Below are 14,185 nucleotides of genomic sequence, written 5' to 3'. Positions count from 1 at the left end.
AGGTTCAACAAGGCCAAGTGCTGGGTCCTGCACTTGGGTCACAACAACCCCATGCAGCGCTACAGGCCTGGGGAAGAGTGACTGGAAAGCTGCCTCGTGGTACTGGTTGACAGCTGGCTGAATATGAGCCAGCAGTGTGCCCAGGTGGCCAAGAAGGCCAATGGCATCCTGGCCCGTATCAGAAATACAACTGCCTGAAAGAAGGCTGTAGGGAGGTGGGGGTCGGCCTCTTCTCCCTGGTAACAGATGATAGGACAAGGGGGAATGGTTTGAAGCTGTGCCCGGGCAGGTTTAGGCTAGACATTAGGAAAAACTTCTTGACTGAAAGGGTTGTCAGGCTCTGGAATGGGCTGCCCAGGGAGGTGGTAGAGTCCTCCTCCCTGGAGGTATTTAAAAGAAGGATAGATGAGGTGGTTATGGACATGGTGTAGTGACGGGATGGCAGTGTTAGGTTAATGGTTGGACTCGATCTTAAAGGTCTTTTCCAACTGAAGTGATTCTATGATTCTAAGTGCACTGAGAAGAGAATCACCTAAATTCTGCATATAATATGGAACCAGCAAGGTCTAACTAAGAAATAACATTGAAGAACTTCCTAACTCCTAAGCACTCCTCCTCAGGCATTCTCGTTAGCTGCCTGGAAGGAAACACATTCTCTCAGTTTGAATAGATGGCTCAGAAGAAACTCCTGATAGTACTGTCCTTGGCAAAGTCTCTAACATCAGCCCATTTTACAAAAATGGAATGGCAGCTCATCTGCCATTACCTGAGTCCTAAATAAAAAGATGTTTCCTCTTCCTTGAACCCCCAGGGAAAGTTGAGGCCTCTTTGCTGAGTCAAAGGCTCTTTTGAGCTTTCAGTGTTGTCCAGTGGATAGTCATGACAACCCATATCTTTAAGCAAACCAGACCATATGTAAAATATATTTGGTGGGTAAAATGGTGTGATATTTCTTGAGTGATATTGTGTGAGTTAGCTTTAGGCACTTCACAGAGACCATGATAATTTTAAATGCCTCCCTAATCAACCAACAAGATGTTTTGAATTCTGCTCTGTGGCATGAACTTCTCAAGTACTGCAAAGGAAGAACAAGCATACATTCTAGGTTGGTGGGAGCTCTTGATGTTGAGCACTTCTCTCTGTCTGAAAAAACAAATGACATGTTTAGCTTTCTTTTTAAAATTACTTCAACCTTGAAGCTAGCTATGGGTACAAATTACTGAAGAAAAAAAATCATGAACTTGAACTCCTTTTACAAATTCTAAAAATAGCCTATGAAGAGTGCAAAGCCACTGATGTTACAAAGTTCAGTGACCTGTAATAACTATTATTGTTTCCATTGACCCATAGTAACAATTGACCTGGACTGGAACTAGCAACACTCAGTAGCACATTTCCAGTTTTTTTCATGTTCCATTTTCCAAGACACAAACACACAAATATCAGTCTACATCAGACAGTCCAGCTTTTAATCTGTTTATCTTTTTGGTGACACTAAAACTATAACCATAAAACTAGAAGGTAATGAATACAATGTCAAATAACTAAACACAAATCAATAGTCAGAAAATCAAAGATAATTTTATGTTTTTCAAAAAAACCAATAAAAATACTGATATTCATTACACCATAATACAAGGAAACAACTCTGTTTATGTTATAAAAGCTAGTATCAGGTTGTGTAAAGCTGAAAGTTGAGAGATGGATGTTGCTGTTTCAGAAGGTCAGGCATGGCAATCTAAGTCTAAGGAGGAAAGTTGCTCACTGGCAATTAGTAACATATATGCTGGACATATATATGGCATTTATATCACTCTTATTTATATTTGAGGATCTTTATACATCCACAAAATGGTTTCAGTATCAAGAAGATTTGTAGTTAACACAGTACAAACACTCAGTACAACATTAGAGGTAATCCTTAAAGTTTCAGACTGATCAGAATGAGATCTGCGTTAATATTGGATAGAAAATGGAAAAAAAAAATTATTTTCCATAGTTCACTTAGTAAGTATCTCTTCCCCTGTGTTCATATTCCCATTGCTGAATGTTTTTAAAACTTAAACAAATTAATTAATATCAAATGAAAGATTCATTCAAGAAAAGTATTTCAATGTCAACGACTGTATATGGAAAACTACCTTGAATAACATGCAGAAAATACAACACGGACATTTTATCTTTTTCTGTCTTTGTAGCATGATGCATACAATTCAGATCAGAATGTATTCAGTTTCCGTTATTTTAGGGTTCCTTGGATCGTTATTTTTTGCTCCGCTGCAAGATCTTCTCAGTCAATTTACTTACAATACATGTTCTATACATAGGGTTACTATTTACGCATATATCAATTTTTGAAAAGATGTACCAGAAGGGCAATCTACCATATAAAAGCTATTCCAGCTAGCAGTTCTATGCTCTTGTTCATTGGCTAGACAATTGAAATAGAGTTTTTTATATCCCTAAGGAATAGTAGGAAAACACTAACAAACATCTTGGTTATGTTGTTAACACTGCCACATTAGATGGTACATGACGAAAATAAAGTTTGAAATAGAAATTTACATTAATTGCTATTTCATTCATAATCCCATATTACCCTGAATAAGCAGGAAAAGGTTTTACCCTTGTGTGGAGGTTGCTCATTTTTCCATGAATTATGCATTTCCATTTTTTAACAAAAAAAAAAAAAAAAGAAAATTGTTTTTTCCCTGAAGAAATTCACTATACGAAGAAGTAAAACACTAGGTAATTTTATTCTATGCTGTATGAAATGCCTTTTTACTATTTTATTGAACTGCTTGCTGACTTTCTGATTTCTTGAATTAAGTGGTTATTACGTGGAGCCCTAGAGATGTGCAGCACTGGGAAATGGGAAGAAGTCAAAGTCTAAACTTGACTTTTCAATGCTGTGTAAAAAACATCTCAAATTTGTCAAATGAAATTGCTATCTTATTGTGAGTAAAAATTTCAAACATCATCTTCCTACAAGTTAAAATATTTTCTTCACTTACCTGAGTTAAATTGTATATGTATGAATAAAAAGTGGTGTCTGGTGAATAAAGCTAATAGGTCATAAAAAATAATGTATATAATGAACTTTTACTTTCTGAAATTATGTTAGGGATAGATCACTTCTGTCTGATGTAATTATTGTGTAAAATTACTGTGGAATAGCATCTAATCTTTTCTTGATTGGTAATTTGTAAGAAGTGTGCTGCTAGCATCTCATATTTAGGGTCCTTGGACTCAACAGTGGTCTCAAAGTATATTGCTTATTATTCTAAGAGTAGGGTTTAAAGTCACATCTGCAATGTAACTATTGTGGCTACACATTCAGTGCTCTCTTTCTCTATAATCTACCTTTAAACAGATAAAATTTCAGCGTCTTTATCTGACCTACTCTGGCCTGTATTTTTAGCTGGGAAAGAAACAGAGCAATTTGTCTCCCTTGTTTTAAGCACCTATCTCTTTAAGTTATATACCTTGAAAATGTCTACATCTCAGGAAGAAAAAAAAAAAGGATCCTCGGCTAGATGCCTGATTTTCAGATATCAAAGTTAGAGCAAGGAAATCCCACACTTTCTAATGAGTAATCCTCTCTTTCTACTGCATATGAAAGTTGAACAGGACAGAAGTATGATTTTGATGTGACCAGAAAAATCTGTATTTGAATGAATCTCAGAGCAGGTTTGGCTCCCACCGTTTGTTCGGCTCTGCCCAGTGAACCCAGAGCCTCTTCAGAGAAAACACTTTTGTCTCTTATCTCAGTAGGGAGGTGAGTGAACAGAGCAACAATATGAAGAATAAAGCCGCTATCAGCTGCAAGATTCCTGAAGCATTCAGCCAATATATTTTTCCATTATGTAAAAAGTTGACTACCCATTAAGTTGTTTGGTTTCACTATCTTCATTTCATCACAGGCGTAAAAATGTACTAAATCCCACTGAGAGTTGGTCAATTCACTTGTCTAAATAAAAGAAGCTATTTGGCCCAAATCCCAGATCACATAGTAATTACCCTGTATTCAGTAAAAAGCTTTTTGGGTTCTTTAAGAATTTTGGTGAGCAAGGAATAAGTTAGTATCAGAGAATTAGAGCTAACAACTTCACAAAGGATTTTTACCTGAATATAGACTGAGGGAAGATGACAGAATCTGGCTCCTGGAAAATTCAAAATAATTTATTGTCAAGGAAGCAAATGTTCATCCTACAAGGCCAAAGACCTCAGGTGAAACTACAACATATGGTATGTATTTCAGAGCAAAGCTGGACCATTGAACTGACCAGGTAAAACATATACAACTGTCTATTCCAGACGAACTAAGAGAAGAGAAGCTGGAATAATACTGGTGCTGCAGCAGCCATAGGAAAAACGGTGTGTGTTACTGCACTATATCCATTCTCTAACCATTTCCATCTCAGAAAATGAAATGGCATTACAGGCTGTGTCTAGTTGTCTTAGAGGAACTACCCGACACACAGCAGCCCACGTGGAGCCCGACAGGCACATGCCTCTGTATCTGATAGCTACCTGGCATATCACAGGGCTTCTTCAATGCATTGTGCTCCATTGCTGGGAGCAGTGCGCTCCTCACGGATCTGATTTCTGGCATCGGGAGGCTGTAACTTCAGCACAGGAGCTATGGCTTAATGTCAATGAGAAGTCCATTAAAAAATATCTACATATTCATGACACACTCATAACTTGCGTGATGTAGAAAGTGAGCTGGCGGAAGCTGGAATGCTGTCCCTGAACTAATGTGATAAGGACTGTAATGAAAGACTTACGGTATTAATAATTTTTAGTGGTATCACATTAGTACTGTACCTCAGCCTGTGCTTTGGCTTGTATGAAATAAAAGTTGTATCATTACTATTTTAAGCCTTACACGAGAAGTCTGTGAAAGAGAATGTTAATACCCTGTGTAACAGAAAAACACTGGTAAAAATGATGTGCTGGAACATAATCTGAGTTAAATCCTTCCTTCCCACTTACTTTTAGAAAATAAACTTTAAATTAGTTTTTCTTTTGAATATGAAGTTGTGATCAGACCAGAAATATAATGAAGGCAATCTTTCTCACGGCTGGAATATTCTGGCATTTTTCCAGATAAAAAGACATGCACAAAGTGTATGGAGACATATGCAAAATATCATAACCAAAGAACTTGTATTTTTATAAAAACTCAAAAGAATTTGAGGGAGAAGTTGATGAAATGTATCAAATGCAGTTGGTTCATACACTGCAGGAAGCTTTTTTCCAAATTTCTTTTCTCTGCCAGTGTTTAACAGCTCGGATTTGTGACACTTCAACACAGTAGTCCCCAGCAGACGCTAAACTAACTAGACAGGAAAAATCTCATCCACCTTTGCCAGCCTTCTTATCAAACATCGCTTTGTCTCGTGGGGTATTTCTTCTTAAGTTTAGAAACCACTTGCACGTGTTAGCTACTTTTTTGTAAGGTTGTCATGACAGCAGCTGGGTTTTGTTCATGAAAGACTGCTGAGCAGAACCTTGCAGGTTCACCTTGCAGGAGCTTACAAGAACCAGCCCTTTGAAAGCATGACTGGAGATCTGAGCGATATAAACTCCAAAGAGTCATCCATTTTCCAGCTACACAGCTGCTTTATTCAAGCTGGACCCAGAGTTTTTTACGGTCTTCCATGTCACAAGGGAAAGCAGTGCCAAGACCCCTCTCCCACTCTGTGCTGAGAACAGGATGATCATGCTACGTCTGATCTGGAGTGACACGGAATGATCACAGCTTTCAGTACAAATGCAAGCACCAGATGCTCAGCACTTCTGTGGGCAAGGTCACTATATAATATTCATAGAGCCTTTCACACTGTAGTCCACTATCCTGTGCAGGAAGTTCAGGATGTAAGGCATCTTCCTTTCTGAGCAGCAAAGCAATGAAAAGTTTATATCGCTAATAGATAAAAGGATCTCCTTTACTTGCCCTGTACCTCTTGCAGTTTAAACTCTTCAGAGAAGTAGCAGTCTGTTAGTCTTGTGCCTTTCTCAGTTTTACTGTGACTAGGAATCAATACTAACACTGGTGCTTTCACTCAGTCCAACTGTTTCCCCACTGAAAAGCACCCAGCTGATAGGGTCACGCTGACTAAAGTATTAAAAAGTTTGTCAGCTGAGTAAGTAGAATCTCATCTCACAACACAGCCTTCCTCAGTAGAACCACAGGCTGTTAACAGACAGCTTTTTGCTAGGTTGAGGGGAGAACATGTATCTGCATCCTCATCTCTTATAAAAGTTGGTCAAGGTTGCCAGCCATGCCAAAAAGTACTATTTGAGACTCCGTTTCAGAAGTGATGGTCCCAAATGATCTGTCCGGAAATGCTTCCAGCTGCCACTGGAACACTGCCCACAAAACCAAGGCATTTCAATTGAATATCAATACCTGCTATGTCCACCTTAACAAAGTCAAATAAACACTCTATTTTACCATAGCAATAATGTTCTTCTTCTAGTGTATTTGTAAACAGCTATGACACTTCTTGGATGGCTTGTCACTTGATCTCAGTCTTGTGCTTTGTAACCTACCTGAGGCAATAGGAATCCCACAGAAATGCTCCTATTTGTTCCCTTTTATTCACTGATTACAACCAGAATCTTGGATGCAGTGCCAATATATGGATATATTCAGTAATAATAAGATTTGACATAGTAAAATGCCAGTTAAAAATACACGTTTAGCTAAATGTGATCAAATGGGACTGTGTTTATAAACTGCTAACATCTTATCCCTAGAAAACTTAACTGAATATAGAAATATAATTAAATCAGTCAATGTTTTCCTGGCAGTTGGAAGGGGCTCACCCCCCCAAAAATGCCAGGAATTAATTTGCCAATTTTGTATCTCTTCTGCGCTGCTGCTTCTCTCCCATCCCTCATCCCATATCCCATATGCATCTGGAGTATTTCTCCTTAAACAGGAGATTTACTGGACACATTAGTCTTTAAGGAGCCTTTAAGACATTAGATGTTGCTGATGTCTAACAAAATATTATAGAGGTTCCAGCTTCCCCAGAAAACTTTTAATTCTGCTGTTACACCTCTGGTTTAATAAAATAAAATGCATGAGGTGTAATGAAAGCCTGAACACTATAATAGTAGAGGCATTGCCTACCCTACCGGAGGCATCAGGGAAATGCAGTGGCTGTGATGGTTAAGAAGAATGATACAGTAATAGGCCAGTAATTTCAAGAGGATAAGAGGAAAGGGAGATAAATTGAGACATCAGGGGGAAAAAAAGTTGAAGACAGAATTTTATAGGGACTTCAGAGTCATGTGCAAGAAGACTACTGTTTTACTAAATCTAAGATTATAATCAGTCTATGAAATTCAAACTCAGCATAAGTCAGTGTCAAAATTTGACTGAAATCCAAATGAGTCAATATTTCTCTGTTTAAATGAACAAAATTAGAGCAGATGTGAGTCAACTAAAAGCATCTGTCATGTCCAGCTAAACTGACTTAAACAGGATTGGGTTTATGGGCACCTTTAACACTGAGCAATCTGCAGAACAGCGCACATGGATAAGAATTTAGTAAAGGACCAGGGTAGTTTGATTTCTCTCTTAAATTTTACATGTTTGCTCTGAACTGTGTATACTGTATTGCCTGTTCTGTTTGTGCTAGAATTGAATGGTAAAGATATAAACAATTTGTAAGGGTAGTATATACTGAGTGGTTTGAAACCCCTAGGGATTAGTGAATAATAAATATAGCTGGGCCTTTTGTCAGTACCCTAATGCTCTACTGTTTAAGTCACATATGATTATTGTGGCACTAATGTCATTTGGGGGGTGAAATGGATATTAAAATGATAGTACGTTTCAAAGAGATCCACTGAATACAAGAGAGCCTGATTCCGCTGCCACTGACTTCAGCAAGAAAGGGGTAAAGCTTTAATTCAGACAAACAGTATTGCACTATTTATATTTCAAGGATGGAGGATGTGAGACAAAGGAATTAATGTGATTTGTTTACAGCCCTGGAGGAAGTCAGTCCTGGAAGTTTTTGGTTCTGTTCTGTTCTATTCTGTTCTATTCAATTCAACTTGTGCCATTGCCCTTATCCTCACAACATCCAAGAACATCCCAAGGGTTCTTAAACAGTATGTTCTGTATTTTTCACTTATGATTTGCTTTTGAAAGACGCAGGATCACAAAAGACTTGGGCAAAAGGCTGGTTTTGGATGGGGATTTTAATTACTTTTTTTGTTGTTGTTGTTTCTCCATTTTGGATTGGACGTGGAGTCTGTCTCAAGAAGCTGCAGAAGGAAAAGGGAAGGGGATTTTTTGTTTTGACTGAAGGCAAAGATTTTGCTGTCCTACATATTTCTAGGACCTAAGCTGAGATAAAATCCCTGCACACTGTGCTTGCCACAGAGCGCGGAGACATTCAAGGTGGTCTTCAGACCGTGTGATTTAGAAAGTTTAATCTCTTGTACAAACTTTACCTTTGTGAAGGGGAGCTCCACTGTCCTTGACAAATGCACCTGCATACCAGAGGCCCAATACTTGAACTCTCAACAACAGCCTGCGTCCGGATGACTGAACACTTTAAGGCTAAGGACGGACATCTCAATTTCCATTTGAGATCATAGAATCATAGAATCATTTGGTTGGAGATCTGGCAGAGAACCAGTGTAAGGAACACAGGGCAGGTTAGCTATGCTTTTGGTAGTCCAGGATGTTGAGGAAAGGTGTTATTGGTGTCGCGCTATCTGAAGTATTCCGAGCGCTGATAATTTCACTTCTAGTTCTAAAGCATTCTTACAATCTAGCCAACAGCGACTGTGTGTGATAATTGACTTACTGCACACCGGGCCACGAATTCACTTTTCGGACAACAACTGGAGACTATAAAATGAGAGCACATCATTTTCTGCCACAGGGGACCTTCGGGTTCCTAGCCAGCAAGAACTTGCAGACGTTGCTCTCATTTGTCAGGACATGCATCTCCCACCAACCAAACACTTGCAAACTCCTCAAAACATTACTTTTCATTTCGCGCAGGCACAAGCCGCTCGCTAACTCAACAGGGCTCGGCTAGTTCACAGAAATCAACAGAATTGTCCACTTAAGGATAATTGTGTTCTCCAGGGCTAAACCCACAGCATGGTTTATTCTCGCGTTTGTCACTTTTAAGTGCCGAAGTCTAACACAAAGATGCCACCAAGCTGCCCATCACTAATGTTCAGCTCCAGCATAACCCTGTGGGGCACTGCAGCTTCCAACCCAGCACATGTGCAAAACTGGCTAATTACTGATATTCCCCAAATGAATCGGTCTGAGTCTCAAACTAAACTGGAGAATGTCTGGAGTGTCAAGTCCTATGAAGGATTTGAAAGTTTTTATTTAAAAGAAACCATTAAAATTAAGGTCTTGAAATGGTAAATATGATGCTTTCAGGAATCTTAAATCTGAGTAATTCCTCTGCAGGAACATAATCTAAATGTTGTGTTAACTGAAGAAGAAATCGTTAAAGAACCAAGCTGTTTCACTATTCCATTCAAATAACTGTTATTAAAAAAAAAAAAAAGTAGTCACTTGAGGGGTTGATAAGAAGTTTGTAGCTTTTTATGCAACACATGGAAGTTCTTTGTGCTAATATTTGGCTTTCTTTATTCTTCATTCTGAGCCTTTATCCCATCTTCTTGTTATTTGCTTGATATTGGCAAACTGGATTAGTATAGCAAATATAAAGCTGCAACACAAAAGAAGAGAATGTATAGTATAATCAGTTCAGAGGCTTGTTATTTTTTTTTCTTTCAGCTTAACAGTTCATGACTGTGTGGTCTTCTAACTGCACATCAGTGGTGGTCAAATATGGGAAAATAATGGAACTTCTTCAAAAGTGAAGCTTTTTACCTTCAATTCAGTCCATTTTCCAAGATAACATCATTTTAAAATTTTATTTAGATCTATAATTGTATTAAAATAAATTAAAATCATATTGTTATTTATCTGAAAGTTAACAGTACCTAAAATAGTGGGTTTGTTTGTGAGCGGTGGGGGGCTCCGCCGGGACCCGCGCAGGCTGCGCGGTGCGGGCCGCCTCCCCCGGTGCACTGCGGGGCCCACGGGCATGCGGGAGGAACAGGCTCTGAGACGGTGGACAGACGGAGAGGGGGGAAGGGGGACGTTTTTCACACCACTGCTGTGGAAAGGGAAGGGGGCAAGCAAATGTTTGGGGGTTACAGGGGGATGCCCCGGCTTGGGGTGTGCTTGGGGGTGGGAGGGTGGGTGCTGCTGGAGGGAAGGGGGGCGAGCTTGGGATGGGGAATAGGGGGGAGGAAAGGGGAGAAGAGGGAAGATGGCACGTCGGAGACGCAAGTGCTGCTGGTGTGGGGGGGAGGCAGGGTGCCTCTGGGCAGTGCGCATTTGCTGCGGGGAATGCAGCTGGCGTTGCCTGGAGGGTACTGATGGCGATGCCCTGGAATTAGATGCTGTACTGGGGGGAGAAAATGGGGGGACAGGGAGGATGTCTTCCTGTTGCAGATGCTGCACTCCCTGCTCGAAGTGGCGGGGGTGCAGGAGGCGGGGGGGACAGTGCCTCCTGCCTCCCCTCCTTCTCTAACACCACCACCCCTCCCCACACCCTTCTGCCTCTCTGTCTCCCCAGCCCTTGCTCCTCTTCCTGCTCTTCGTTGGACCTTTCAACTGCTTTGCCAGTTACAGCCGCGCAACCGAGCTCTTCTTGTGGGCAGCGCCCTGCAGCCTCCCAGCCCCCACTCTCCTTCACTTTGGCCTCCCGTGGCCTGGGGGGACAGTATGTACAGCTGGACAACCGCTCTGGAGAGCTGCACACCTCAGCTGTGGAGATTGATCGGGAAGCATTGTGCGTGGAGAGCAGTGGGGCCACCGTCTTTGGAGGAGCAGCTGCTGTCTCCTCCTCCTTACCCTCATCTGAGTCATGCCTGCTGCTACTGGATGTGCTGGTGCTGCCGCAGGAGTACTTCCGCCTGGTGAAGGTAAAAATCGCTATCCGGGATGTCAACGACAACGCACCCCGGTTCCCTGTGCCCCACATCCGCCTCTCAGTGCCCGAGAATGCACCTGTGAACACCCGCCTGCCTATCGAGCACCCCGCCCTTGACCCTGATGTGGGCACCAATGGTGTCCAGACCTACCGTCTGCGAGATAACTATGGTGTTTTCACCCTGGATGTGGAGGAGAATGAGAATGGGGAGAGGACACCCTACCTGATTGTCATGGGGGCTCTGGACAGGGAGACACAGGAGGAGTATGTCACGGTCATCATTGCTGAGGATGGGGGGACTCCTCCACTTGTGGGCAGTGCCACCCTCACTATTGTCATCAGTGACATCAATGACAACTGCCCCCAGTTCAGCGACTCACAGCTCAACGTCACCCTTTATGGGAATTCCAGTCTAGGGACACACGTGGTCACTGTCCATGCAGTAGACATGGACCTTGGATCCAATGCTCAGATCACCTACTCCTACAGCCAGAAGGTCTCCCAGTCATCCAGAGACTTGTTCCATCTGGATGAAAGCATGGGAACCATCACACTCTCCAGTAAAGTCAATGGGGACACTCCAAGGCTCCACAGGCTGATCATATTGGGCAATGGTCCTGGTTGTATCCCTGCCGTGATCACAGTGCTAGTGACCATCATCAAAGTCATGATGAGGCCACCTGAAGTTGTCCCTCGTTTCATAGCTAATGAAGCAGAAGGGGTGGTGTACTTAAAGGAACTGGAGCCTATCAATACACCGATAGCATTTTTTACCATCAAAGACCCTGATGAAAAATACAAAGTCAATTGCTATTTGGATGGTGATGGGCCTTTCAGACTTTCACCATACAAGCCATACAATAATGAATACCTTTTAGAGACCACAAAGCCTTTGGACTATGAGACACAGCAGCTGTATGAAATCTCTGTAGTTGCGTGGAACTCGGAAGGATTTCATGTCAACAAAATAATCAAAGTACAGGTTCTGGATGACAACGACAACTCGCCAGTTTTCTCTCAACAGCTGATAGAATTATCCATTGAGGAGAACAATGTTCCCAATGCTTTCTTGACCAAACTGCATGCTACAGATGCTGACAGCGGAGAAAGAGGGCAAGTGTCCTATTTTTTAGGGCCTGATGCCCCTTCCTATTTTTCTTTAGATAAAACCACAGGAGTTCTTACAGTTTCCACCCAACTGGACAGAGAAGAAAAAGAGAAATATAGATACACTGTCAAAGCAGTAGATTCTGGGTTCCCTCCAAGAGAATCAATAGCAACTGTCACCATCACTGTATTGGATAAAAATGATAATAGTCCAAGATTTATCAATAAGGATTTCAGCTTTTTTGTGCCAGAAAACTTTCCAGGCTTTGGTGAAATTGGAGTTATAAGTGTCACAGATGCTGATGCAGGGCAAAATGGATGGGTTGCCCTTTCAGTTCTGAACGGAAGCGATATTTTTGTCATAGATACTGGAAAAGGAGTTTTGAGAGCTAAAGTCTCCCTGGACAGGGAACAGCAAAGCTCTTACATTCTGTGGATCGAAGCAGTTGATGGTGGTGATCCTGCCCTCTCCTCTACCGCAAAAATAACTATCCTTCTTCTAGACATAAATGACAATCCCCCTTTAGTCTTGTTTCCTCAATCTAATATGTCTTATTTGTTGGTCCTTCCTTCTACCCTTCCTGGCTCTCCCATCACTGAAGTCTATGCTGTTGATAAGGACACTGGCATGAATGCAGTCATAGCTTACAGCATCATAGGAAGAAGAGGCCCTCGACCAGAGTCATTTAGGATTGACCCTAAAACTGGTAATATCACCTTGGAAGAATCACTGATGCAAAATGACTATGGCCTCTATCGGCTGCTTGTAAAAGTTAGTGATCACGGCTATCCTGAACCTCTCCATTCTACCGTCATGGTGAACCTTTTTGTCAATGACACTGTTAGCAATGAGAGCTACATTGAAAGTTTGTTAAGAAAGGAGCCTGATATCAGTATAGAAGAAAAGCAGCCACAAATATCCATAGAGCCTACACATAAAAAAATGGAGTCAGCATCCTGCATGCCTACCTTGGTAGCTCTGTCAATAATAAGCTTGGGTTCAATTGCTTTAGTAACAGGGATGGGCATTTACATCTGTCTAAGAAAAGGAAAAAAGCATCACAGAGCAGATGAAAACTTGGAAGTACAAATCCCATTAAATGGAAGAATTAACCTGCACATGTTGGAGAAGAAACCAATGGAGATTTCTAACATTTGACATTTCTTTGTGGATAAAAATCAACATCTGAAAAACCTTGGACAGCTCTGAAACACCTCGCTGTGGGTTGTATTGACAGACGTTGCAGTGAAGGACCGCTAATTTATAACTTAATATTATAATTGTAAATAGCTGTTTACAGTTTTTTAAATTGAAATTCAGTGTACAGCTTTTTTATGAAACCTTAGTACTAACTGCTAGCACCCTGTCTATAAAAACATGGACATCATTTGCAGCTTTCATAAATCAATAAGATCAATGATCATAAAAAGGGGAAGGTAAGATGATTCTTTAAACTCGTTTTAAAAGTCTTTTTAACCACAAGAGGGCATCAGACGCTCCTGAGCAGGGAACTGTTCGAGGTACTGTCCATGAGATAAACAGAGTATATTTTAAATATATTGGTTTTAATATAAAATGCACATTGGCATACAGACATTTAACCACAAAAAAAGAAATGTCTGTCCCGATGTATATATAATTAAAAGAATAAAGACATTACAATGCACTAGTAATAATAATAAAAAAGAAAAAACAGAATGTTTATTACCTCACAAGTAAAGCTTATACAGTAGGATAGAAAAGGCATTAACAAGAAGTGCAATTCCTGTTGAGCAAGAATGCAAGATGTTGTAATGAGAATCTGAACTGCTGTGACATATCATCTTTCATTTGCTCCAGATTTCACCCACATTACCATTTGCTCCAGCAATCTGCTGGTCATTTTTATGGCAAATTATATTTAATATGTCCTACAGCAAATAATGACAGAACCCCATGCTCATCCTCGTAAACATGCCAGATGCAAGGAAGCAAGGGAATGGCTAAATCTTTAGTTGTCACAGAGGTGGTGATATTTTTTGTACTTTGAGCAATCTGTCAGTAGTACTCCATCAGTTTGGTTGTGTAATAG

General features: G+C 40.8%; 1 protein-coding gene across 1 annotated transcript in view; it reads left to right on the top strand.

Annotated features, from left to right (window-relative positions):
• The window catches only part of PCDH20 (protocadherin 20), a 65,224-nt gene extending 51,952 nt beyond the window's left edge, over positions 1-13,272 (top strand). The window contains 3 exon segments of the mRNA XM_009638065.2: positions 10,504-10,618; positions 10,620-10,726; positions 10,728-13,272. Of these exon segments, the coding sequence (XP_009636360.2) occupies positions 10,504-10,618; positions 10,620-10,726; positions 10,728-13,272 (2,767 nt within the window).
• Positions 13,273-14,185: the final 913 nt, after the last annotated feature.

The sequence above is a fragment of the Egretta garzetta genome, unplaced genomic scaffold (genome assembly GCF_000687185.1).
Source record: "Egretta garzetta isolate BGI_Z169 unplaced genomic scaffold, ASM68718v1 scaffold354, whole genome shotgun sequence".
NCBI classification, from domain to species: Eukaryota; Metazoa; Chordata; class Aves; order Pelecaniformes; family Ardeidae; genus Egretta; species Egretta garzetta.
This window is presented reverse-complemented; position numbering and strand designations above follow the sequence as displayed.